Source organism: Somniosus microcephalus, chromosome 6, assembly GCF_052327205.1.
Source record: "Somniosus microcephalus isolate GS21.2 chromosome 6, FLI_Smic_1.0, whole genome shotgun sequence".
NCBI classification, from domain to species: Eukaryota; Metazoa; Chordata; class Chondrichthyes; order Squaliformes; family Somniosidae; genus Somniosus; species Somniosus microcephalus.
The window spans coordinates 236,960,126-236,988,081 of record NC_140992.1 but is presented as its reverse complement, the minus strand read 5'-3'; the positions used below and the strand labels follow the sequence as shown (position 1 = coordinate 236,988,081).

Genomic DNA, 27,956 nt, shown 5'->3' with positions numbered 1-27,956 from the left:
TTTCTTTATTCGAGAAAATTCACTATTAAAAGCAGGTTATTGTGGAAAAAGTTATAGTCTACAGAAAATGTTAATAATCTTATACACTTTAGTAGCAAGATTATTGACAAAATCTTTAAAAAAGTCAAGTGTTGTGCAGGACTATGGTGTTGCATGGAAATCGATAGACTGACATAAGCTTCATAAAAACGGGAGAGGATGTGCACGCAAATATAGCTTTGCTGTACCGTTTGTACCTAGATTTGTTTTTACTTTATTAAAATGGAGATTTATTCAGTGGGCATCAAAGATTATTTGTTGAAGATATTGTATTTTCCTGAACTAGAAGAATGTAATATTTTAAATGTTAGGGACACTAAAAAGACTATAAAAGAAAATACAAAAAACCAATTACTTATATGAACTAAATAATTTTCATCTGGTATTGTAGGGTCAGAAGCCTTAAAATTTGTTCAGTTGGTTAACAGAAGAAATGTATATCTGCCATTTGAGTCATGTGCTGAAATTACTTAATTTTGCAGTTTGCAAATGAGTACACAAGTGCTTGTAGTAAAATAGAATACAAAATTGGCAACTGCAATACTATTTTATTTCCACTTGTGAGGAATACCTTCATAATACTTTACTCATGTCAACCCATCTTCCTCATTCACGGAGTAAAAAGGATGTTCCAAGCATTCATTCATTAGCCTCTCTGCCAAATTCACAAAAATGGAATGTAATATTCTTGTTCAACATGGTGATCCTTTACCAATCTAAAATACAGAAAATTATTTTAATTTAGAAAAATAGCCATTTAAAAAGTGTTTTTCTACCTTCTGGATCAATGACAAGTGCACATCACGTGGAAGTATTGGAGAAGTAAAATGTAAAACCTAATCTGAAGCAAACAATTCATTTATCTTGTGATAAATAGGAACATAGGAACAGGAATAGGCCATTCAGCCCCTCAAGCCTGTTCTAGATTCTCCTCAAATATATTATATCATGGCTAATCTGTACCACAACTCCATTAACCCAGATACCCTAACCTAACCTTGCAAGATTTTTTAACGAATATGATAAAGTTAAGCGAGTAGTTAAGGCGGATGTGGGCCTATTAAAAACCGATGCAAGTGAGACTATAATGGACAATAAGGAAATGGTAGCCTTGTTGAATGAGTACGTTGAATCCGTTTTCACAAAGGAAAAGGACAAAATACCAGTGGTACATGAGAACCTAAAAATACGTTAAGGGGAGGAACTTAATGGATTTAATACAAGAATGAAATGTTAATGGAGAAAACAATTGGACTTAAGATAGACAGATCTCCAGGTCCTATTGGTTTCCACCCCAAGGTGGTAAAAGAAATAGGTGAGGAAATTGTTGAAGCGTTGGTCACAATTTTCAAAGCTGTCTAGGTTCGGGAATTGTGCCTTTGAATTGGAAAATTGGAAATGTCGCTCCATTATTTAAAAAGGAAAGGAGTGAGAAATTAGGTAACTACAAACATGTTAACTTAGCATCAATTGTGGGGAAGCTACTGGAGTCTGGAATCTATGATAAGGGACAGATTAACTGCACTTGGACAAATATGAGCTGATCAAAGAGAGTCAGCATGGATTTGTGAAGACTCGGTCTGACTAATCTAGTTGAATTTTTTGAGTATGGTGGTTAAGGAAGTGTCTGTGTATGTTGTCTATATGGACTTCCAGAACACATTTGATAAGATTCCAAAAAAGGGATTAGTAGCAGAAATGAAAGTGGACGGCTAATGGAGCTAATCTTGTGACATTAGTTGGTAATTGATTGTGAGGTATAGAGACCGAGAGTAGGGATAAAGGAAATGTTCTTTGATCGGCGCGCTGTGACAGTGGTGTTCCCCAGGGATCTGTATTGGCGCCTCAGCTTTTCACCATATATATTAATGACTTCGATGAAAGAATAGAGAGTTGTATATCTAAGTTTTCAATTGACTCTAAAGAAGGCACAGGGATTTACAGTGGGACACAGACAGACTAAGTGAATGGACAAAACTGTGGTAGATAGAGTTCAGTGTGGGGAGTGTGACGTCATCCAATTTGGATCCGAGAAAGACAATCGGAATTTTTTTTAATGGTGAGAGCTATGGAGGAACAAAGGGATTTAGGCGTCCATGTATACAAATCACTAAAAGCTAGTGGACAGGTATAAAAAGTAATCAAAAAGGCTAATGGAATGTTAGCCTTTATCTCGTGGGGTTTGCAATACAAAGATGAGGAAGTACAGAACCCATCTGGAGTACTGCATTCAGTTTTGGGCACCACAGGAAGGATATACTGGCTTTAGAGGGGGTACAGTGCAGATTCACCAGAATGATACTCTGGCTGGAAGGGTTAAATTATGACGATAGGTTGCATAAATGGGGTTTTATATTCCCTTGAGTTAAGAAAATTATGGGGTGATCTAATCAAGGTGTTTAAAATTATAAAGAGATTCGACAGGGTAGATAAAGAAACATTTCTTCTGGTGGAGGATTTCAGAATAAGGGGGCATAATCTTATAGGACCTTGCTGTGTGCAAATTGGCTGCCGCATTTTCTACATTACAACGGTGCCTATACTTCAAAATTACTTAATTGGCTGTAAAACGCTTTGGGACGTCCTGAGGTTGTGAAAGGCGCTATATAAATGCAACTCTTCCTTTCTTTAAAATTAGAGCTAGGACATTTAGGAATGAAATCAGGAAACATTTTTTCACACAAAAGGTAGTAGAAATTTAGAACTGTCTCCATAAAAACCTGTGAATTCTCGGTCAATTGAATACCTGCAGTCACAAAACACATTTGTTTGGGGTCCTGTCAGTTTGTTGTCGTGTTAGGTAGTGGCTATTCGCTTTGGGATGAGCAATCACATATACCCTGACAGAGGCACTGACAAAAACCATAGACCAAGCAAACAGTCAGACTGGAAGGAACAAGACTGACACACACAATACCCAGCGTCACTTTTTGGATTACCAGAAGATAAATTCCAAGTGGCAGTGAGCTGAAATAGAAGAAACCTAGCAGCCACACTAGTATTCTTGGCACACGGTTACAAAGTTTAGAGAACACATCTTGATCAATCCTGCTTTGGGATGTAACAGACACAGTGTCAAGACTGTGGTCTGCATAGTAATCAGAGGTGGTATGCCTGCTTGGAGTCCTTGGGGAATTCCTTTGTACCTCCCTTATAGTAATAACTAAGCAGTTAGAAGAACCAAGGGTTGAACTGGAGGAAGTCAAGTTCTTTGGTGTTAAAACTACCTCTTTGCAACCTGAATTCCATGTTGTCCTGTCCCTTGCTGTTAGTTTGCACATGATGTTTGTATCATCAGGGAGACTTGCAATTTCATCCTCGTGGACCTCTGTCTCATGGCGGCAGAAGGGACAGCTAATGCAGTGGGAGCCATCACTGATATCTAGGATTTTGTTTAGGCATCTTGCACATACTCTGTGTAAACAGTCCAGAATCTTAGGCTTTCGGCTATGGCCATTGTACCTTTGGTAACAGATTTTACATTCCAGTTCAGCACTTGAAATATTTTCGTCTCCTGTGTGAGTGCAGCTCATCTTTAATTCAAATACACTGGAGAAAGAAAAAAAACATGTAATACAAATGCACAATTAAATTCTAGAGACAAAATACATAGTTTTTTTACTCATTGGTTCATAATAGAGACTGATCCATGTAATTAAGCAATATATTCTGCATATATACTGTAGCTGGAAACCTTGAACTTGGGCTGACTGGTCTGTCCTTGGTTCCCTACTACAGCATGTTTTTATACTGTTCTTTGGTCATACTTTATTTTGAAGAAAATGTTGAAGGTGCCTGATTTGGAAGAAATAGTCAATATTTTCATTTTCTAAAATGATACCTGTGCTAAAATAGGCTATGCCTCCCTGTTAATAGTCTGTCAGGATGCTTGTGGCTAGTCAGAAGATGGACTGTTCACAGCTATGACTAGATTTGTGATACCATTTGCATTGTCTATTAACTGCTAATATACTGTTATTTTATGGCCACTGTGGTAGACTATAGTAACATATACATTTTTTATTGCATCAGGCTACTCTTAACTAGTATTATAGTTAGGTTGTAGTACAGGTCGACTATCCCTTATCTGAAACCCTTGGGGCCAGATGTGTTTCGGAATTTGGAATTTTTCGGATTTCAGAACGGCAGCTCTTTTTGACATTTTCACAGTGAAATTAAACTCAAAATCACAAAATAACAAAAAATATCAGAGAGCAGCAGACGTACGTGTGACTGGTAGCAGCGCTGAGACACAACTGACGCCTCACACCTGCGTGGGTCAAGCATCGGCCTCGTCGGGTCATGTTTGGCGCCACTCGGGTCATGTCGTGCACACGAGTGACGCTCCACGAAAGAACTTTCGGTTTTCAGAGCTTTTCGAATTGCGGATAAGGTAGTTTTATTTAATTGTAACAGTACATCATAACTTGGGGTAAATGTAATGCTAAGCATGAAGTTGTACTTTCAAAAGCTATTTAGTTTACTCATACTAAATATCATTCAGGTCTGGCTTGGATTTTTTTTTAAAGAAATAATTTTCAGTATTTAAGAAATTTGACTGATCAGCTGCTTTTATAAAAAAAAAAAAAAAGCTGTTCACCAGCAAGCCTGGGCTTTACTTGCATTGTACATTGTTGTACTCCAAATTCATTGATTCATACCTGGGTTTGAATTTGATGAAGAAGTCTGCACAACTCAAATTGACTAAAACCCAAACTGAAGCAAGTTTTTTCAATTCTATTTGAACATTTTTATTCGTATTATTAATATAATATAGCAAAGTGCTGATTTCTGAGGCAAAAGTAAATTTCTGCTGCCTGTTTACCTACAGGTATGTTTCTGACCATGTCCGCTGAATGTATTGACCTTTCAAATAACAATGAATACATAGTTTATTATTAGATTGTTTTCTACTTGTCTATGAATAAGGAATTGAAAAGGGCTTTAGAAAGTGGAGAGGGGAGAATCCCTACTGTCTGAACATTTAAATTGAAATTAGGTGGGTTTATAAAGTGCTCAGGTGTTATGACACCATACTGGATTTAGATAGATGGAGTTTTTGTTTTGCTGTGTGAGTTTTGTCCTACCACCACCTAGCTGTATATTTTGAGGGTTTTGTGAGTGATTTGTTGTGTTCTCACTTAATGTTGTAGAACAGTTATCTTACGGTGCAGGCAAAAGATGTTCAAGTACATTATCCTCATACAAAGCCAAGTCCGTGTGGTCTTGGATTAATGGTCTAGCCACAAATATCCATTGTTATTAGAGTTTATCAAATCCAGGTTCATTCCTGGAATTAGAATGGACTAAATCAGCTGGTGAAAATGTATAGAGAACAGATTTCATGAGACAAGGGCAGTGCTTTGTCTTGTTTTATAGTTCTCCAAACTTAAATTGGAGAATGATTGCAACCATTGTAGCATTTGGGAGTGCTGCTGGTTTATTAAAAATAAAATAATTTTGTATAGGTAAACTTAGATTTAATGTTTTAGGTTTCTCTCAGTTCCTAAGGATGTTTAGAGTAGCCTTATAATTTTTAAAACTCTATATAAATCTTTCATATGGTGCACAAACCTTCCACATGTTATGATTTTTGAGTAACTCTTTTATGTCAATATTTTTGATGAAGACAACATACTTAAACACTTACACTCCTATGGGGTTCAATTATAAGTGTTAACAATACTTTGCCATAACATTTTGACATTACACTTTGTTGATGAACCAATCAAATCTTTCAAAATGCTTTTTGAAAAAAATTGCATTTGCCATCTTTTCTCAGTAACTGAAATTTCTAATGTTCAATTTCATGACCAAAATAAAGTTTTAAACAAAAAATATTTTTACCTTGCAACAGTAGTTCAGACCCTTCAACCAACTCTGTTCATTCTGAGCATGTGCGGTTTGCAGAATTTTCCAGCATGTAGACTGTGCATCAACATAACTTGAAAGGTAGAAAGTGTATCCCTCATCCTGCGAACATTTGACAATTTCTTTGCTTTTTCGAAAGTCTGTGAAAGAAACTGGAGATTGAATTCTCAGAGCTTTATTTCAGGCAACCCTAGCATTATTAACAAATGTTGTGTTCTATTAAGAACTACTTAAATAGACAACATCTGTACATCCAGCAGTTCCACATGAAGGTACTGCATAGGCAAAACCCAGATCAGAGCATCACCTACTCTGCCAGAATAATATTTTTTGAACAAAACTTCAGAGCGCTCCCAATCTAGTGTTTGTGTACTTTATAACTCCACAGATTATCCATCTTTATGGCTTTTCTGACTGAGGTCACAAGCTATTTACAAATGAGGACGGCTTTTTGGTCAATCTTAGTTCATCCATCCAGAATGATCCTAAAGTTTCCCCGCAGAAGCATCCAATTGGTTTTTAAATGATTCCAGTGTTCTCATCTCCGCTACTCTATTCAGAAGTCGGTTCCAAGTGTTGATCGCTCTTTGGCCTAGAAATTGGACTACGACCATTTTGGGCACATGGGGTCATAGTTTCCCCCGCCACCTGAATAGTGAGGCCCAAATCTCTCCAGATATTGGGGCTAATTTTAATATTGTTAGTGAAGCATGAAGAGCCTGCCGATGAAGAGGACTCCCAAGTGTGGGCCACTGCTAGTGTCAGAGCAGCCCCCACATAAGTGTCAGGGATTGGGACCTGGGTTGGGGTCTGGATGGAGAGCAGGCAAGGCTATGTGGGTGCAGTCTATGGTGCCTTGCAGCCTGAGGAAGCCTGCCATGCAGATGGCCTAGTGCTGCTCTCTCATCCATGGGGATTGAGATATAGATGTTCCTCTTGGTGTAGAGAGCATCAGTGACCTCTCTGATACTGCAAACTGGGAAATGTTGCTGATGTCATCTGCTGCTGCCTTGAAAGGAGTCTGTGTCATAAAAGTTAGGGGCCACCGTGACCTTGACAGCCACAGGCAGTGCTGTCCATGCCCTGGTTCTAGGCTCGAGTTGTGGCTGCAGCAGATGACATAGTTCGGTGACAACCTCCGTGACGAAGCAAAGTTGCCTCATATATTGCTCCTCAGTAAAGTTAATGTAGGATAAGTGCTTCCTGAATACCCACTGTGGATAACGCACCCTGTGTAGTGCAATCCTGCTGCTCCTGCTCCCTGCTGTCTTCCTTGCTGCCCTCCTCCTCCAGCCCCAAAGGTAGTCCTATTAGACCACCCATGACTGCAGGCAAACTGTTATTAAGGCAGCCAACAGCAGCATAACACCAGCAAAACCACCTTCTCAGCAGTCAAACTGAACTTTCCACACTCGGAAAGCAGACCAGAAAACGCCCAGAAGTTAACCAGCAGCCTGAAATGACAAACCAGCAACTAACTAAGTGCTGTATGATCCCTTTAAATAGCGCTGCTAAAGTGTCCTTCCTGTCTGTTGCCTGTTCCTGCTGGGCGAGTTTAGCACATGATGAGTTGGGTGCTGGAGCATACCAAAATCAGAAAAAGGCCCTCCAAGAAGTCAGGACCCTAATTTGTATAAGGTCTTCAGTGTTTTCCATAGTTCTAGCTTGCGCTTTGGTTGCCTATGGAAATACTCAACCAATATGGCAGGCAGAGCACTTCCTGCTTGAAATGAGTGCACGCTTCCTGCCTGCTATATTGGAGGCTTTAGGAGGCTGTTTAGCACCAGAAAGCTGGTGCAGCACGATCAAATTTCTAGGCCTAAGTCTCTCCAGTCTTTCTTAATAATTTGGATCACTAACACTAAGGGATCAGTCTTGTGGCTCCTCTTTGTATTGCATCCAACACTTGAATGTCTCCATTGTGCCTCGATGATCAGAACTGGATATAATACTGAAGATGCAATCTGACTAGAGCCCTATTGAATTTGATTATGACTTCCTCTGACTGTATGCTACTGTTTTGCCTATAATTCAATATTCTATTGGCTTTGTTGATTGCTGTTATGCATTGGTTGGACATGTTGGTTGTAATTGCAACTTTTATGGCCGGGTGACAAACAGATGATAGTGAATCGGCAGCCTGTTTTACCCCTCCCCTGTTTCTCTTTTCCATTGAAATCAATGATGTACTGAGTCATGAAGCGGTTATGCATTACATTTACCAGCTGTGACTCAAAACCACTTGGGCTTTCCTAAATTATGAGGTTAATTGAAGTCGCCTATTGAAATAACTTTTGTGTTCTCAAGTACCCTTCCTATCTCTTCATAGAGCAGGGTGTCAAACTAATTTTATACGGTGGGCTTGATCCGATATTCTGGCACATAGACACGGGCCACACTCAGCAAAAGTTATTAAAATAGAAATAGATAAAGATAAACCATATTGTTATTTATTTATATTTAGAGATACTTCCATAATACCTGTATTTTTAAATGGCTTTCTGCAACTTAATTCTTATTCTGATGATTATTCCAAATTGATGCCAGTATAGTAAAACATTCATATCATACCTGTGGCCAGTAAAAACAGCTTAAATTGTTGAATCATGGATACTTGCAAAAATATAAATATGCTTACTGTTATAGTGGTACTTTGGTGGACAATTGGTTACTTTGTTTTATTCACACATGCAAAGGTATTGCAATGTAACCTTCAGGTGGCTCTGCTATCTTCCATCAAGCATTATACAGAAGTTAGAAAAAAATGTTTTGCCTATTTATTGAATACTTGTGTGTTTATGTAAATTGGAATCAACCTTTTATGACAGGAACAGTGTTTGCCTTGCGCAGGCCCCATGCAAAGGTTCAGTTTGGGACCCCTACGTTTTACTGGACCGGATTGGAAACATTGGTTTCTGAGATCTCTGTGAGCCGATGATAAGTGGCCCAAAGTTCTAATATATGTAATTGTTAATGTTTCAGAAGCCAGGCCACACTTTCCTGGTTTGAAGAGACAGGTGTTGCCACAGCTCTGACCCCTATTTTCTGTGCACCCAAAGTGAGCCATGGAATTCTATGGCTCTTTCTAAAGCGGGGGCCTTACTGATCACCCGCATTTGGGCTCGAGATCTGACCCTGGGGCGAGCATGAGTAGCTTTGTTTCAATCTAGCTTGTTGTATGTTTCACTCCGCAGCTTTGATTGGCAACTTGTCGAGCAAAATCAGCTCCATTGCTTTACGATTGGTTGGTATTCTTAATTGCAAAGCTCTGGTCACCAGGTTAACTTGGATTTTTTTTCATATTAGATATGTCTAAGAATAGTTCATTCGACCTCTGATAGGAACATTTACCTCCCAGGTTTCTGTAAAGTCTGTGGGTTGTGCAGTTAATAACGACACAGACTTCAGGAGTAACAAACAAACAGGACTTTACTATTCGAAGGTCAGGGCGAATCTGCCCTATAAATCATGCCACAGCACTTATATACCGGTGTGGTCACCGTCGGTATTACCGTATACAGAAGCCAAACAAGTAGTGCCACACCTAAAATAGTTCTCTTAAAGGTGAACGGTTACATACAATAATCTCTTAAAGGTAGACGGTTACATACACTACAATCCTCCCTTTTTAGCTTACAACATACGTATTCCCCATTAAACATAACATATATTCAACTTCATGTAAAACAATTTACAGATATAGTCTCTGCGGAAAACAGTTCACAGGTTCAGTCTCTGTGGGAACAGTTCACCGATTCAGTCTCTGGTCTTGACTCGGTCCGAACAACATCTCTGGTGTAGCCGGTTCACATTGCTAGCGTGACTCATCCAATAGTCTTTCCCTTGACGTAACAGCTTGAACTTCCGTCCTGCTGAACCAGCAGTGCTGACTTTTACAAACAGCTGGACTGCCTTAGTAATTTTTCCCTACTTTCCCATTAGAAGTGATAATGATTTAGATGGTTATCATCTTCGGCTTCGTCTTTTCCTTTTTTGCTTCTTGGAGACTCTCGGGGCTCCCTTGCCAGCTGTAGCGCCACCATCTCCCTATGTTCCTTAGACTTTAAGTGCTTCATCCTGATTTCTGCACTTTGGGAGTTTTCATCACAAGCTGGGCAGACCAAGTCCTCGTAATATTCCGTGTCACTCAACAGGTCATGGTAATATTCGGTGTCATCCTGAGCTAGTCTAGCGAGAGGGCCTGCTACTTCTTCCTTACCCAACTGGACGTTAGCCGACTGTTGTTCCCTCCCTAGACATCTTTCCTGAAGGGACTTCTTCATGCGTTCATAGTCATCCCGCTCTTCATGGGTTTCCTGCAAATCCTTCACTAAGGACCTCATTTGTGATTTCAATACTTCCCCTTCCATCGGGGATTGATTGATCGGGCTATTCAATCCTTCTACTGGAGCAGCTGTTTCAACATTCTGTTGTTCACATAGACGTGATTCAGCGTACTTTTGGCATCCCAGTAAAATCTGTGTTGCAAACTCAGCTATTTCCATAACTTTTGAGAGCTCCGAACTCCTTCCCTTTGAAGATTGAAGCTCGTGTTCAGATTGTTCCCATTGCAGAGTCTTGTCCCTCAGCATATGAAGGAGTTGGCTGACCGTTAACTCTTCCACGGGAACACTGTGGATCAGAGCCTTCCCCATTTCATCCACCTTTTCCTCCAATGCTTTCACCTTCTTTTCCTCTTGTACTTTGGCTTTCAGCGCTCGGAGAAGTTGCGCCTTGATGCTCTCTAGCTCATGTTCAGGGGCCATTCTTACAGTCTCTGTTTCTTACAGTTTCCTTTTCTTCCACTGAAAGGATTCCCAGTTGAATCTGTTCTTCAAGTTGTTGAACCTCGGTCATTGCCGCCTCATATTTGTCTTGGGTTTCCTTCAATATTTTTATGAGTTCTTGGACATCTTGTCTTTCATGTTCTGCCATGTCTTTCACCTCTAATTTCTCATCTATGGATGGAACTTCTACCGATGAGTCTGCCTTGGCCTTGAGCTCATCAAGAATTTCCTGCAGCCTTTGGACTTCTTGCTCATGTTCAACCTTTAGTTGCTCATATGCTTCTACTGAAACTAGCTTTTCGGAGGTTGCCGAGTTAACCCCCTCCAGAATTATAGCCTGGGCCTGTTCATACTGTTCTTTCAACTTCTCACACGCTGCTTGTAAGGAGTCGTAGAGAAGAACTGGAATAAAATCCTGGCTTCCTGAAGATTCCTCTTCATTTGCTTCTTTTGCAATTTTCTGTTGGAGTTCAGCCAAGGCTGCTATGCTATCTGCCTCTCGAAGTCTCACTGCCATCAAATCTTCTTTATTCTTGCAGTCTATCTCAGCCATTTTCCCTTTACTTTCATTTAACTGAGTGAGTAGTCCCTTATTCTGGGCTGAGAGATATTGCACCTTCTCCTGTAGACCATTGCACTCCTTCTCTGCTCGACATAGCTGGTTACTGCTGATTTGGTTCTGTGTTTCAAGTTCCAACATCCTTTGCTTAGCTTCTTTCAGTTTCGCCCCTATAAGCTCCTCTTGCAACATGGCCACATTATTCTCATCAGGTAAAGAAGCGTTTCTCTTTTCTATGTCCAAGATTTTTTTCTGCATCTCTTTAAGTGCACATTGCGATTCAGCTTCTCTTAACCTTGCCTGCACTAGCTCCGTCTCCAGTTGCAGGACAAAATCCTCAGTGTAGCGTGGTTTGCCTTTATGCTGTATCTCTAGATCATGCAAATATTCTAACTCCTGAACATCATAAGGGAGATGTGATCGGTAATTGGTCACGATGGCTCTATGGTCGCTCTCTGCTTGAGCCAGCAGGTTCTGTTGTCTTTCCAGACTCTCCCATTCGGTGTCATAGAACTTTTTCATTGTTTTCATCTCTTGTACGAGACGGTAACTCAATTGTTCTAATTGTTGTCGTACTTTGAGATAACGTTGAGTTCGAGCCCGGTGTTCCTCCGTAATGCATATGTCTGTAACTTGAACAGACTCAGAATTCTCTGTCTTTATACACGCCATCGTTTTTCCAACCTTAGTCAGTGAGTTCATGTTAACCTTGTTTTTCATACTTGGGCTGGACTTATCGTCTTCCGGCTCAGAGTCTGAGCTGCTTGTCTGCACCGAGTCCTCACTCGTCATTGCTTGTAGGTAGTGCCATTCCATGTCTATTTTCTTGATCCACTCCCGTCCTAGAAGTGGTGGTCCTCCCTCAGGTAGTACGTATAAGTTCATTCTTGGGTGTTCTTTACCCCTATCTCTCACCTTGACTCTTATCTTTCCCATGGGGTATACTTTTTGCCCCGTGTATGTCTGCAATACGAACTTGGTATCTCTTAAGGGTATATGTGAGAATAGCCTGTGGTAATCCCTTCGATTTATGACTGATACAGCTGATCCAGTGTCCAACTCCATTTTCACTTGGACTCCAGCTATTTTTAGCATGACCCAGATAGTTTGTAGGTCAGCTTCCTTACTCACATTATGAATTCTCAGACTACCCAGCTCCTGGCAGTTTGGGTCTGAGTCTGAATTCTGTTCGTCTGAACTCTTCTCAGCCACCTTGTGTACCTTGTTGTACTTTTCCTGTGATGGCTTCCTTTGGTTGTTGGTCTTCTTCCCTGACCGGCATACCTTAGCGATGTGACCCAGTTTGCCACATTTCCTACATTCCTGGTTCTTAAACCAGCATTGGTTCTGATCGTGTGTTGTCTTCCCACAGCGATAGCATTTTGTTATACTCGAGGTAATTTGGTCCACACCGAGTGCCGCTGCCTTTAGCTGCATTTCCGCAGTTCCTTTCGCTGCGGCTTCGTTTGATGCTGCGATAAGGACAGCCTTATCCAGTGGAAGATCGTTCTCTTCGAGTAGTCGCTTTTGCGTCCCTTCCTTGGACAATCCGCATACGAACTTGTCTCGCAGTGCCTCTGTCAGATTCCCTCCGAACTGGCAGTGTTTCGCTAGCCTACGCAGTTCGACCAAGTATTCCGCGTTGCTTTCGTCTTTCCGTTGCGTTCTTGCATAGAATTTGAATCGTTCAGCCAACATTAACGGTGCGGGGTTCAAGTGATCCTTCAGCACTGCCACAATATCATCGAAAGTCTGATCCGCCGGTTTAGCTGGTGAGAGAAGATGCTTCAACAACCCGAATGTTTTCGCACCCATTATGTTAAGTAAGGTTAAAGCTTTTTCATCCTTTGCTATTTTATTAGCCTTACAATGTATCTCAATACGTTCCACGTACGTGGTCCAGTCTTCTATCTCAGAATTAAAATCGTTGATGTCCCCACGCTCAGGCATCTTCCTTCCCTTGGGAACAACACAAGTATTTCTTTAAATTATTATTTTTTTTTTATTTTCTAAGATGGCGGCTTTTCCCGCGAAAATGGCGGTTTCCCGCTCTTTCCTTCTCTCCCCGCCCCTTCAATGGCGGTTTCCCGCGTCTGTCGTCTTCTCCGCCTAATGGCGGCTTCCCGCGTTTCTTCCCTGGTGGGAGGGGTACGCTTTCCCCACAGCGGACAGGTTCAGCCGATGGGCTGGCTCTCGCACAGTTCCCCTTACTCGGCTCTGTCTCTCCCGCTCGCACGGCTCTACCGGCTCTGGGTACACCCCGTTGGCGGAGAACAGTTCAGCCGCTGGACTGGCTCTCGCGCAGTCTCCCTTGGTCGGCTCTGTTTCTCCCGCACGCTCGGTTCCCATTCGCCTCCCAGCCCTCTCGCAGTCCGGTGCTTCCCTCCCCGGCTGCGGCCGAGTTTCTCTCTTCCCGCGCCTACGCTCCCGGTCTCAGCGCTTCGTGGCTTCGGTCGCTGCCCGGTTTTCCCGCCGATCGCGGTCTGGCTGTCTCACGACGCCGTTGGACCCGACTTTCCGTCCGGCTCCTTTCCCCCTCGACCGTGGTCGAGTGCACAGCCCTTATCCTCCAGATATTCTTTACACTTTCCCTTACTCACAGTCTCCGTGGCCGCCTTGCTTCCTGCTGATCGGCTCACTCCGCACCGTGGCAGAAGGGCAGTCAGTGCCTGTTGCTGATGGAAGCTTTTGTTGCTAAAGCCTTCCTCCTTTCTATTGCTGCAGCCTCGTGTTTTCTCCCAGCAGAACGACGAGGGCGGTTGCCTCTCTTCGACGCTCTTTAGTTGCTTTGGTAGTCTTGCCGCAGGGTACGATCGGACTCGTCGCCACTGTAAAGTCTGTGGGTTGTGCAGTTAATAACGACACAGACTTCAGGAGTAACAAACAAACAGGACTTTACTATTCGAAGGTCAGGGCGAATCTGCCCTATAAATCATGCCACAGCACTTATATACTGGTGTGGTCACTGTCGGTATTACCGTATACAGAAGCCAAACAAGTAGTGCCACACCTAAAATAGTTCTCTTAAAGGTGAACGGTTACATACAATAGTCTCTTAAAGGTAGACGGTTACATACACTACAGTTTCCATGACATATATGGCTACACAGCCTCCCTTTCTATTCACTCTGTCAGAACTTATGGATACAGGGAACTCCATGGTCATTGTTGATCCAGACTTCAACAAGGCTCTTAATACAGTACCGTATAGGAAGTTGGTCCACAAGGTAAAAAAGCACAGAATAGGTTGGCAGTTATTGAAGTTGATTGGAAGCTGGCTGCATAAAAGGAGATGGAGGATTGTTTTGCATGGAGCTGCATCAGGATGGTGCTGAATTACTAGTGGGTTACCCCAAGAATCAGTACTGGGAGCATTGCTATTTCTGATGCATAGAAATGATTTGGAAATTGAAATGAAGACAAAAGTGTCAAAATTTGCTGATGACAGCAAGTTGGGGAGAGGGGGAACTGCAAACAATCAAGCACAGGTGGATTAGGTGCAGAGGGATCTAAATAGATTAGGAAATTGTGCTGAGAAATGACAACTGAAATTCAGGTCATGATGTTACTTACCTTGGCGGGTCCCTGGTGGGCGATGTCGGTGATGGGTCCCGACCCTGCTGCTGGCACCATCCTGCTCTCTGAAATTACTTTCTGTTGATGGGGCTTGTTAAGCCCACCCAGCGTGTTTCCTGGGCCAATTGGAGGAAGCAGCTCTGGTGATGTAATTTCATGATGTGTCATCTGCCGGTTTCCTTAAAGGGACCATGGCCACCTTTATTATGACATTTGTGCTGTCCGTGTTCTACAGCATTGAAGTGCTGCAAACACTGACAATGACTGCACAGAGGTACAAGGATGCACCTAGGTTCTCCCATGACTCCCTCCATATGCTTATAGAGGGAGTCACAGCACGCAGGGAGGTCCTCTTCTCTTACCATGGGCGAAAGTCACCTCCCTAGGACACCAACACAGCCTGGTTCCACATTGCACAGGAGGGCACAAGCAGGGATGTCGTCAGGAGGACCTGGGTGCAGTGGTGCAAACCTTTCAATGATCTCATTAGATCATGAAACATTAGTACAAAGCCACACTCGCCTTCATCCTGCTGTACCTCTCATCACATCCCCATCACTCTGCCTTCCCTACCCTATCCCTGCACATCCTTACTCACACCAACTTACCTTGCACCTCCCTCTCTCTATATCTACATTATCACATCCCCATCTCAGTAGCCACCCCTCATCCTAGTACAATCATACCAACTAACAACACACAAGGGTAGCCACTTGGGTGTTTTATCCAATGTTCATGTAAAGTTTCTGTTAATGTGCTGTCAAACATTGAAACCTTTATTTTCAACACTTTGCATTCTTGGACAGATTTGTGTGCACCTTTTGAAGTGGCTTAGTGAGTTGCCGTGAATGGTGAGACATAACAGTACCCCCCCCCCCCCCGGCAATGGTGGTGAATGTGAAAGGAATGGCTTAGACATTGTAGGGATGCTTTATGGTGTTGATGTGGGGTGGTGCCAACCTGGTGCATGATGTGGCAGCCAGGGTGTACAACGTCAATGAAGTAAATCTGGCCATAGTGAGGCCATCCCTGGCTTCCTGGGCAGCAATGTGGTCAGGTGCTGATGCCCTGTGTCCTGTGCAGCATCAGGTGATTGCAGAGAAGGTTAGTGTTATTGTTGGTGCTGCTGGTGTTGGAGCTGATTGTGGTCTAATTCTGAGGACCAAGGTGAGACAGTATAAAGGGCACCCATGTTGATGGAATAGATGGCAGGTGAAGTTGAGATGACAGAAGCATTCTGTCAATGGTGATAGAGTTCTTCCAATGAGGTGATACTGGATGGAAAGTGGAAAACCTGCAGAATCTGTGCTGGAAATGAACTGAGATACAGCTTGTGGCTGAGGAAAGTGAAGATCTGTCAGGTGGGAGTTATTACTGTACATTTGAAGCTGTCAAGTAATCAGCTGGAGCAATGGCCACTAAACTCCCACCTCAGGTTGACCGCCATGGTCCCCAAACTGCGTGGTTCCCATGGCCATGAAGTTAAAGTGAAAAAGTAAGTTATAAAAGCTTGTTAAGCAGCTGTCAACTAGATGCTAATAAGATTAATTGGGTCCCCTGCCGCTGCCTGTCGGGTCTGCTTAGCGCTGACAGACCTGACATTGGGAAAGGCACGGGGCGGCGGGTTGATAGCGGGGTCCCAACCCACTGTCAAAAAAAACACTTTCTCACCCAACCTGGCACCGACCGCGCCCGCTGACCCCGGAAAATTCCGTCTTCAGTGTCGGCAAGTGCAAAGTGATGAGATTAAGGAAGAGAGTAAACACTGGAACTGTTAATTAACTGTTAGTCAACAGGACACAGCATAGGAGCAGGATGTGGAAGTGTTGAACAGATCTATGAAACTATCTACACAGTGTGCAGCAGCAGTAGATAAGCTGAATAGGATATTGGGTTGTATAATGCATTGGGCGAAAACACAAATTGCAGGATGTGATATTGAGCCTATTAGAATCTATTAAGGACGTGGTAACAAGGCACTTAGAAAATAATAATAGGATTGGGCAGAGTCAACACGGATTTCTGAAAGGAAAATCCTGTTTGACAAATCTGTTAAGAGTTTTTTGAGGTTGTAACTAGCAGAATAGATAAGGGGGAAACCAGTGGATGTGGTGTATTTGGATTTTCAGAAGGCGTTCGATAAGGTTCCACACAAGAGGTTATTAAACAAAATTAGGGCTCATGGGATTGGGGTTAATTTACTAGCATGGATTGATTAACAGACAGAAAGCAGAGTAGGAAAAAAGGGTCATTTTCGGGTGGGCAGGCTATAACTAGTGGGGTACCGCAAGGATCAGTGCTTGGGCCTCAGCTATTCACAATCTACATCAATGATCTGGATGAGGGGACCAAATGTAATATATTCAAATTTGCTGATGATACAAAGCTGGGTAGGAATGTAGGTTGTGAGGAGGATGCAAAGAGGTTTCAAGGGGATATAGACAGGCTAAGTGAGTGGGCAAGAACATGGCAAATGGAATATAATGTGGAGAAATGTGAAGTTATCCACTTTGGTAGGAAAAATAGAAGAGCAGAGTTTTTTAAATGGTGAGAGATTGGGAAATGTTGGTGTTCAGAGGGACTTGGGTGTCCTTGTACACGAATCACTGAAAGTTAACATGCAGGTACAGCAAGCGATTAGGAAAGCAAATGGTATGTTGGCCTTTATTACAAGAGGATTTGAGTATAAAAGTAAAGACATCTTACTGCAATTATATACGGCCCTGGTGAGACTACACCTGGAGTATTGTATACAGTTTTGATCTCCTTACCTAAGGAAGGATATACTTGCCATAGAGGAGGGGGTACAACGAAGGTTCACCAGACTGGTTCCTGGGATGGGGGGATTGTCCTATGAGGAGAGATTGAGTAGACTAGGCCTATATTCTCTCGAGTTTAGAAGAATGAGAGGTGATCTCATTGAAACATACAAAATTCTTACAGGGCTTGACAGGGTAGATGCAGGGAGGATGTTTTCCCCTGGCTGGGGAGTCTAGAACCAGGGGTCACAGTCTCAGAATAAGGGGCCGGCAATTTAGGACTGAAATGAGGAGACATTTCTTCACTGAGGGTGGTGAATCTTTGGAATTCTCTACCCCAGAGGGCTGTGGAGGTTCATTCGTTGAGTATATTCAAGACAGATCGATCGATTTTTGAATATTAAGGGAATCGAGGGATATGGGGATAGTGCAGGAAAGTGGAGATGAGGTAGAAGATTAGCCATTATCTTATTGAATGACGGAGTAGGCTCGACGGGCCAAATGGCGTACTCCTGCTCCTATTTTTTATGTTCAAGGCATTGGTTCATTCCCCACCTGGAGTCATGTATGTAGTTCTGATCATCATATTACAGGAAGGCTATCATGGCATTGGAATAGGTGCAGCAAACGGCTACTCATTTGATATCTGGCATAAGCCACCTGAGCACTAACAGAGACACTGCAGAAGTTGAGTTTACTTGCACATCAGAAGTTTAAGATAGAGCAAAGGAGGGCAAAGGGCATAATCAAGAGGGGCAAAATAGCTTACGAAAACAAGCTGGCGGAAAATATAAAAACTAACTCCAAAAGCTTTTATAAGTATATCAAAAGGAAAAGACTGGTGAAAACCAAAGTTGGTCCATTGCAGTCAGATACGGGGGAATATATAATGGGAAATAAGGAAATGGCAGATCAACTAAATGCATACTTTGGGTCAGTCTTTACGAAGGAAGACACAAAAAACCTCCCTGGGATATCGGGAAAAATAGGGACATTGGCAAAGGAGGAACTGACGCAAATCAATATCTCTAAGGATATGGTGTTAAGGAAGCTAAAGGGATTGAAGGTGGACAAATCCCCAGGGCCTGATAACATGCATCCTAGGGTACTGAAGGAGGTGGCCCTAGAGATAGCGGATGCACTAAGGATGATTTTTCAGAATTCATTAGACTCGGGAACAGTGCCCATGGATTGGAGGGTAGCTAACGTTACCCCACTATTCAAAAAGGGGGGTAGGGAAAAAGCAGGTAATTACAGACCTGTAAGCCTTACATCAGTTGTGGGCAAAATGCTGGAGTCCATCATTAAGGATGAAATAGCGGAGCACTTAGCAAATGGGGACAGGATAGGACAGAGTCAACATGGATTTACAAAGGGTAAATCGTGCTTGACTAATCTATTGGAATTTTTTGAGGGAGTAACTGGTAGAATAGATGGGGGAGAGCCAGTAGATGTGGTGTACCTGGACTTCCAAAAGGCCTTCGATAAGGTCCCACATAAAAGATTAGCATGGAAAATTGAGGCTCATGGGATAAAGGGGAAAGTATTGGCGTGGATAGGGAACTGGCTGTCAGATAGAAAACAGAGAGTTGGAATAAACGGCTCATTTTCTGAATGGCAGGCAGTAACAAGTGGGGTACCACAGGGATCTGTCCTGGGCCCCCAGCTGTTCACAATTTACATTAATGACCTGGATCAGGGAGTCGGATGCAGCATTTCCAAATTTGCAGACGACACTAAACTAGGAGGGGGGGTGGGCTCAGAGGAAGAGACCAGGAAGCTCCAGAGCGATTTGGACAGACTGGGCGATTGGGCGGATAAATGGCAGATGCACTATAATGTGGACAAGTGCGAAGTTATCCACCTTGGGTGCAGGAACGGGCGGGCAAATTATTATTTAAATGGCAATAGATTGGGAGAGGGGGAAGTACAGAGAGACCTGGGTGTTCTTGTACACCAGTCACTGAAGGCGAGCATGCAGGTGCAACAGGCGGTCAAGAAGGCAAACGGTATGCTGGCCTTCATAGCAAAAGGGTTAGAATACAGGAACAGGGATACCTTGCTGCAGCTGTACAGGGTACTGGTGAGACCACACCTCGAGTACTGTGTACAGTTTTGGTCGCCTCATCTGAGGAAGGATGTTCTTGCCATGGAGGGGGTGCAGCGGCGATTCACCAGGCTGATACCAGGAATGGCGGGAATGACCTATGAGGAGAGACTATGTAGTTTAGGGATGTACACACTGGAGTTTAGAAGATTGAGAGGGGACCTCATAGAAGTGTATAAAATTCTGACAGGTCTAGACAGACTGGATGCAGAAGGAATGTTTCCCTTGGCGGGTGAGAACAGAACTAGAGGACATAATTTAAGGATAAGGGCTAAACCATTTAGGACAGAGATGAGGGGGAATTTCTTCACTCAGAGAGTGGTGAACCTGTGGAACTCATTGCCACAGAGGGCAGTGTACGCCAGCTCATTAAATATATTTAAGAGGGAATTAGATATATTTCTACGGGCAAAAGGGGTTAAGGAGAGAAGGCGGGGACGGGATACTGAATTAAAGGATCAGCCATGATCTCATTGAATGGCGGAGCAGGCACGAAGGGCCGAATGGCCTACTCCTGCTCCTATCTTCTATGTATCTATGTATGTATCTATGTAAGATTGAGGGTATCTTATTTAGGTATTCAAGATCCTTAAAGTTATCAACAAATTGAGCCCTGAGAAATGGTTTACCATGGTGCCAAGAATGTTAGTACTTTTGGGGTGGGAAATCCGGGGGGCCTCCACCATGGAGCCCAGCTGGCCCAGGTAAGTAAAATGGAAGGGCCACGGAGGGGGGGGTGGGGGGAGAGGCCGATTTTTGTGGGGCCAGGAGGAGCATTAGAAAATTGGCCCGGTCAGGGAGACAATTAAGGTTGATAGTAATTTTAAGAGATAGTTGGACAGGCATTTGGGGAGAAAAATCATTGAGATATATAGGTAACTGTGTATTCTATTTTTGAATTTTGAGGATGGACAGAATGACCAAAAAGGTCTTTTCTGGTCCTGCACATTCCTTTGTTCCCAAGACTGTTAACTTCTCAGCCTTGGCTCAGTTGTAACACTCACCTCTGAAGGCTGTGGGTTCAAGCTCCATTCCAGAGACTTGAGCACACCAATATTTCAGTGGAGTGCTGCACTGTTGCAGATGCCGTCTTTCGGATCACCATGGCACTATTTGAAGAAAATCGGGTCTCCTGGCCAACATTTATCCCTCAACCAATACCACCAAAAACAGATTATCTAGTCTTTTATCTCGTTGCTGTTTGTGGGACTTTGCTGTACGCATATTGGCAACTGCATTTCCCTACATTACAACGGCGATTACACTTGGAAAAATGTACTTCATCGGCTGTAAAGCGCTGGGATGTCCTGAGGTCTGGAATGGTGCTATATAAATTCTTTATTACTACATACTGAATATGTACTTTTTTTATATATATAAAGTCACTACTGTTTTTTTTACCCTTTTGCTGTCTTTGAGGATTGCGATCACCCCAATGGTAGAGCTGTAAAATTATCTTTGACTGCTCTTTAGTACTATTCAATGATTGTCAGGAGGCACCATCAAGTAGAGTGAGCTGAAAGCTGGATCTTAATTTCTTTCCTCCCTCGAACTCCTTCCTTCTAAGTAGTGCTCCAACTAGTGCCTGAATTGAGAACTAGCTGAACTCACTCAACCGAGGCAAACCTGTTAAACTGGCACACAGCCTGGTGACCTTCTGGTTGGTATATTTCAGCTCAGCTTGTTTACAGCAGCTTCTTTACTAAGGCTAGCTTAACAGTACAAGAGTCAAAATAGATACAAAACAAATTAACTTGGTATATACATGTTTCTAATTATTTTTGTGGCTGCCTCAATTCATTATAATGCATAATCGTTTGGTTACGGTCTGTGATAGTGCTTGGTGACTGCACCTCACTAGATAGCAAATTGTATAGGACTGGTCCCATATATGTGAAAGCAGCTTTGTTAGAGACCGATCTCGAGGGCTGTATCAATCTGACGCATTTATCATCTGAGTTTGAATACTATATGATTATATGTTGGTTCTTTAAAAAGTGATAAATAATAAACATTCTAAATATTAGTATTTTGTTGCACACTTGATAGGAAATAGAGATTCTACAGAATTAAATTTAGATTTAACCATTAGGCTACTTTGAACCTAAAATAGGTTTATTTTTAATCTAGTCCTACTGGTTTTATTACCCTTTCATCAGTGATCTTTAATTTGTCTAAAAGCAGCTGCTTCATTGCATTGTTTTAAAGACTCTTTTTATCTATCTCTTCAGTCTAATATTTTTTTCTAAATAATGTAGAAAAATCATTCCTAGCATCATAGATACAGCAAGAGCAAACAAATGACCACAATAAATGATTGTATATAGTAGTTTGTGGAAAACAAGAAGATTTAAACCGAAAAGGTTAAAGAAAACAAGTTTAAAGAAATATATTGGATTTAGTTACACTATATAAAACCTTTGTTGGCTACACCCCACCCTCTCCAGTGAAAGCTTTATTTTAAATAAAATAGACATACGGATAATAAATAATACATACCTGATCATGCCTTAATCGTCTTCAAAAGCTTTCATTTCAGACTAGGAAAATGTTTTTCCATGGTTAATCCACAGGCCAGTAGTTTGTCATTGTGTTAGCAGTAAGCACCTATTGCACAGCAGTGAACTGACAGTAACAGGGTGATTCCATTAACTTACGTAGGTGTACAAGACGAAAGCTGCGGTGAAGCTAGGAGACATCAACAACCGTATGAAAGAACAAGAAGAGGATTTTGCCAGAAGGACTGCTCAGTACCAGCGGGAAATACGGCATCTCCAGCAGCTACTGAAGGACAAGCAGGAAACCCTTGATGGACTGCTTGAACAGAAAAGGTAAAGCAGTCATAGGCAAAGCAAGCCAATTAGAGCAGGCTGGTGGATGGGAAGATGCACAGCTGCAGGCTCCTGTATTCCATTATTCCCATCTGGTGCCTTGTTGGATGGCTTACATTATACACATTAAATTTGTCACAAACACGTATATACAAATGGCAGAAGTCAAAATTCAGTTATCTTGGCTTTAATGATTTTTTCCCCCCCTTTTGATGCCAGAAACCACTACAGAACTTGTTTCAAGATTTGTAGCTATTGGTTTCTTATGCTTCCTGCTGTCACCAAATAGATTGATTGTTAGAAATATGAATGAGAGCTAAGAGCAGCAACAACTATAATCCGACATACAGGCTCCAGTTTTATATTGTTGCTTGCAATGGTGAATTTTTCCTTCGAATTAATAATCTTCTGTCCCTGTTTTTTCAATGTTGTTAGCTCTGTAATGTTGATTGAAGCAGAGTGAGATGAAGATATTCAGTTAATCCTCCCGTTTTGGATAGGGTGAGGAGGAACAGAGACACATAACCAACATCATTAATATAATACATCTTGGCAGTGACTCGGATGTTGAAGGGAAAGCTGAGACGAACAGCTGAAGTCGTCCTTGCATAACCGAGGTTATGATTGTGAGAAGAATGTAATCCTGTTTCCAGCAATACTTGTCAGCAGCAATTTGCATCCTATTGGCAGCTGTGCAGTGCAGTCCCATTATCTGCAGAGAGAGAGGAATGAAACAAACCTAATCACCATCTTTTACAGCTCTTCATGGGTTTGCTGAGATAATAGGTTAAAATATTTCCAGAGCTGAATCCAAGCTGCCAGGTTGCTGTAGTTACTGAACCATTTAGTAGTTAAAGCTGCAGCCACTGCCTGCAGAGCCATTTATAGGGATTAAATGAATAGTTAATAACAGCACAATGGATAATAGCCAATATTTTTTAAATATTTAGCATTTTTAAAATTTCTTATTCACAAGGCAATTTGTATTTTTGTGTGTTCGGTGCTCAATAGCTAATGATCTAAATTCCACTTATTTAATCAATGTCATATATCTGCCCCTATTTAAACCTATGGAATAATACAATGTGATGAAGTATAAATAATGTGACATCACTATGAAAGACGGTGCAGATTTGTGTTTTCTTTGTCAGAATACTTGAATAAATTTCATACCAACTAACTTTTGCAGTAAATTATTATTGCTGATGGGATCTGTAAAGTAGCTTTTCATTTCATTTGGACTGTTTCACTGAAGTAATTTTGTGCCCAACAGTGGACTGTTGGCAAAACATGGCAACTTTCCAAAAGAACAGCTTTCTGAATAGTTTTGTCCAAAATAATTCTCAAAAGGCCTTTTGTAGCATTTGTATTCATTTAAATTCCTGTTTTTCTGAGCAGGCATCTGGGTCATTTGTACCAAAGCAGACTAATTGGGAGAATCCTCATATCAATATGAAGTATTCATTACCAGAGGGGACTGAAGGTCTCCTGCTTGATGAATCTATACATTATTTAACTCCTAGTAATGCAGATAAAATAAATGTTCAGTAAAGCTAATAGATTTAACTTGCTGTTTCTTTTAGGCAAGTAGAATCTGAACTCGAGACAGTTTGGGAATCAACCACACGAGAAAATCGGCGGATAAAAGATCTTTTACGTGGCACTTTACATAAAAGTAATCTCTGGGACACTGTCAACTTTGATCGATCAGATATAGATGAAAACCCTCGCAGGTTTTTAGGCAGTCAATCAGACTTCAGAGCATTCAGCTACTGTGATGTGATGGTCTCCTCTGCTAGAAGAGTAGAAGATAGAAGGGCACATGAGAATTACCTGCAGCCAAACAATAACAAACGTTTGCCTCATCGTGTGGCTGAAAGTGGAGATTGTGCAATCACTCAACAAAGAAAGCAAAAGCCCAGAGAAGAAACTGTCAAGAGCCCGATGTTTGAGTCTGACTCTGATCAACAGCAAGTTGCCTCCTCTGATGAAAGTGACAAAAATGAGCATGATTTCTATTCTTAATATGATTACCATCAATTATTATTCCTGCAAATGCATGTTTTCTTCATATACACTTAGTATAATAGAAATGTTTTACATGTACTGAAAAATGGTTTTCTAGTTATTTCATATTAAGCTTTTTAAAAATTTGTTATTTAAAGACCTGTGCTTTCACTACTTTATTTACATTATAGTGGTATCCATCCTTGAATACATTGTGCCACCTCTAAAGTTAAAGTTATACAGATTTTCACCAGATTTATTGAATGTTTGCACCTCATCGAGACTTACTTTTCCTTTTCCTAGTCACAGATTTAAGTGAAATTGTCACTTTAGTTTAAAAAAAATTATAATTAGTAGTTATATCCTGAATCAATTCTAATACATTCTGTTCATAGTGGTTTGCAAAGAAAATTACATATGGAATTTAATTGTGTGCAGTTAAGGGACATTACATAATTGGCAAAAACGCACAGACTATACATCAGATTGGGGCTTTGGGGTTGTGCAATGGTTGGGGGGGTGGAGGGGACAGGAATTTATACCATTGGGGCTGTTGTGTAAGGGGGCAGGAATTTTTTACCATTACATGGAAGCAATTTTATTAAAAATATTTGTTATCTCATCTCTCTGGACTGCTGGCAAATGCATATGATGTGAATTGCAGAATGTATCTGTAAACATTTTGTACTTCAATTTTAACGTGTCTCCCAAATGACTTAAAAACAATAAATTAGATGAGGACGTGTTTATTGGCAGATGACTAGTACCTTTCAACACTAACCAAACTGGAAAATTTACATCTGTGCATCTGTTTGAGTTCATAATCAATAAAGAATTTGTTCAATTTTTAACAACAATTTTAGTTAAATTGCTTTCAGTAGACACTGAATTTGCCAAAACATATGAATATTTCATTTAGATGGTCCATCAAATTTATGGCTTATCAATAATGGATGAACATAACGGTAGTGACAAACATGTATTAAAAATACTTAGCAGGCACTAAAAGTATCAAGCATATTTTGTGGTAAAATAACCCTTTAGTTTACTATAAAATTTACAAATCTATGTATTATGTTCTGACTATGTTAACTGTCTTTTGCATCATTTCCAGAACCACCTCTATCAATATTTATGTGGGTGGACTTTTGTGACAATTGCTTACATTTCTAGTTCATCTTTATATATCAATCAAAATAAACACATTTTTTCCAAAAAATAGCGTTTGGTTCCAAATAAATAATTAGCTTCTGCAGTTAGGTGAAGATAGAGATTTTGCGAAACTCTGTCTTAAGGTACATTCTCACAAAGGTTGGGGCTGATTTTCTTCTCCCCGTCTGCCTGAGTGCAGGTGAATTCACCCATATCTCCAGGTTCAGGTGATTTACATTTTGTGCAGTATGCTGGGTATGACTAGTGCCTCCAATTAGGCACATGCCTAGTGGGTGGAGGAACCTTGTACTTCTGCAAACCTTTAAGGCTTGCAGCAGCTTGGAAACTCAGTGCTTTTTGTGAGTTTGGCTGACTGTATTTGACTCTACTATTTTTAGACAGTTTGGCTTCCTATATTTGACTTACTTGTATGGCTGACTGACTCAGTGAGGTGGAATAAGTAATGTAAATCCCATATTCAAAAATTGAAGTATGATTTGGGAGTTATAGAACTAACCGTTAGACTAACACTCGGAATGGGAAAAAGTGCTAGAATGCATTTTAGGGGATATAAACATTTTACGCTAAAGCCTCTTTTATTTCGGCTGGTCGCCGATGAAGTGCAGGTTGCCCTGTTTAAACTAGCAGATGATTTTCTTAGCACTGCATTTCAAAAGCTGAAAAGTTTAAAGAGACAGGTAAAGGCTTGAATGTAGACCAGGGAGGTCCAACTCAATTTACATCGTGGGTCACATTCAGCAAAAGTTATTTAGACACACCAGGGTAGAAATTGGTATGCGTTTTTCCTGGCTTTTGGGTGTAAAACGGGCACAATGTATACCAATTTCTGGGTGCAAGATCCTCCAGCTAATGCGTGGTGGCAGATTAAATTCCATTTGGACAAAAACATATTGGTCTTCACTGTTTTTAGGTGTACCTGGCGGCTGCCTGAAATCAGAGTTGGATCAATTTAAATATGCATTTTATAGAAGGCTCCTGTTCCAGTTCTGCAGCGGACCCTTTCCGCTGAAGAAATGGTAGGGAATGTTTTTTTTAACTTCCCCCTTCTGTGGAGCAGGAGTGCTCCTCCCAGTTGCACGGCACTACTATGGGCTGCTGCCAGCCCGTACTCCGCCCTCCTGCATCTCCTCTGTGTTGGAGATTGTGATGTAAAATCAGAGCGTGCAACTCCCCACGCGCAGTAAGAATCCCCCATTCGCCTACCAATGGAAACAAGCTTTCACCATTTACCGGGGTACCGACAGAGGCCAGGGTTCCTTGGTGACTTTGGACCTATGGCTCCCAAAGCTCTCCTCCACTGGGGTTTTTCTCGTATCGTGTTGTGGGTGTATTTTAGACTAATTGATGGATTGATTGCTATGATTAGTCAACAACTCCATTATCGTCATACCATGCAACTACCAGGATGAACTAGATTGACTTTTTTTCCTAACAATTCCTATGTTGCTTTGTTCCCTATTCTCTTCCCCTAAACTTTTCCACTTCTTCCTACTCTCCCTTTCTTTAAAACTTTCTCAAAGCCCATCAGAAAACCCTTCCAATTCTTGAACCATGGCTCATTCTCCATTCCTTTATTCTTTTAATCTATTTTCCACATCTCCCCCCCGCCCCCCCCCCACCCGTAAAGCACCTTGTCATTTTCTATGTTAAAGGTATAGTATAAATGCAAATTGTTGATTTTTAAATGAGTCTTTAGTGAACAAAGCATTCAGAGAACCAATATATTTTACCAGGATTATGAAAATATTTCATAGTGAGACAGAAAGTGAATCTTGTAAAGCTTGTTATCCAGTCTCTAAGATGTCAGGTCAAACAGATAAAAACCTGAAGCAACCAACAGAAGCAAATAGTGGCACTAATGCATTCATGCTCCTTGAAGTTATTTTTGTGACTTTTTAAGGCCAAAACCACAAAGATAAAAATTGCAGAAATACCCTAGAGGAGTATCAGAAAGCATGCTGGTACTTCAAAAGCATAAATCCTGGAATGTAGCACTTGCTGGTAATTAGTATGTTAGTACAACATTTCTGAGTCCAATGCCAGAAAAATAATCTATGAAAGCTTTGATATTCAATAAAAAAAAGTACAGTACTGTAGTATACACCGTTACTGCACTTCAAAAGTACTTGGTTGGTTCTGAAATGCTTTGGGATGTCCTGAGGTCATTCCATTCATACATTTCACATATTACTTAGAATGGTGGCACGGCAACTAATTTGCTACCAAGGCGCTCTCTTTTGGGACTAA

At 41.5% G+C, this 27,956-nt stretch overlaps 2 protein-coding genes across 4 annotated transcripts in view; one reads left to right on the top strand and one right to left on the bottom strand.

Moving 5' to 3' along the window:
* Window positions 1-25,755, top strand: part of cep89 (centrosomal protein 89) — a 145,777-nt gene extending 120,022 nt beyond the window's left edge. For all 3 annotated transcript variants that reach the window (XM_085991579.1, XM_085991580.1, XM_085991578.1), the window contains 2 exons: window positions 22,360-22,529; window positions 24,113-25,755. In XM_085991579.1, the coding sequence (XP_085847705.1) occupies window positions 22,360-22,529; window positions 24,113-24,554 (612 nt within the window). In that variant the 3' untranslated portion in view covers window positions 24,555-25,755. The remainder of the gene's footprint in view (window positions 1-22,359; window positions 22,530-24,112) is intronic.
* LOC147116544 (E3 ubiquitin-protein ligase RNF182) lies at window positions 3-22,364 on the bottom strand. Its single transcript, XM_085991581.1, has 3 exons — window positions 22,198-22,364; window positions 5,887-6,050; window positions 3-3,588 (listed from the first exon to the last, which is right to left on the bottom strand). Exon 3 carries the CDS (start codon window positions 3,570-3,572, stop codon window positions 2,847-2,849), a length of 726 nt encoding a protein of 241 aa, XP_085847707.1. The 5' UTR covers window positions 3,573-3,588; window positions 5,887-6,050; window positions 22,198-22,364; the 3' UTR covers window positions 3-2,846.
* Window positions 25,756-27,956: the final 2,201 nt, after the last annotated feature.

What these genes read in the sequence shown, in the direction of transcription:
- LOC147116544 (XM_085991581.1), bottom strand. Translation starts at nt 3,572, where the DNA reads ATGAGCTGCACTCACACAGGAGACGAAAATATTTCAAGTGCTGAACTG.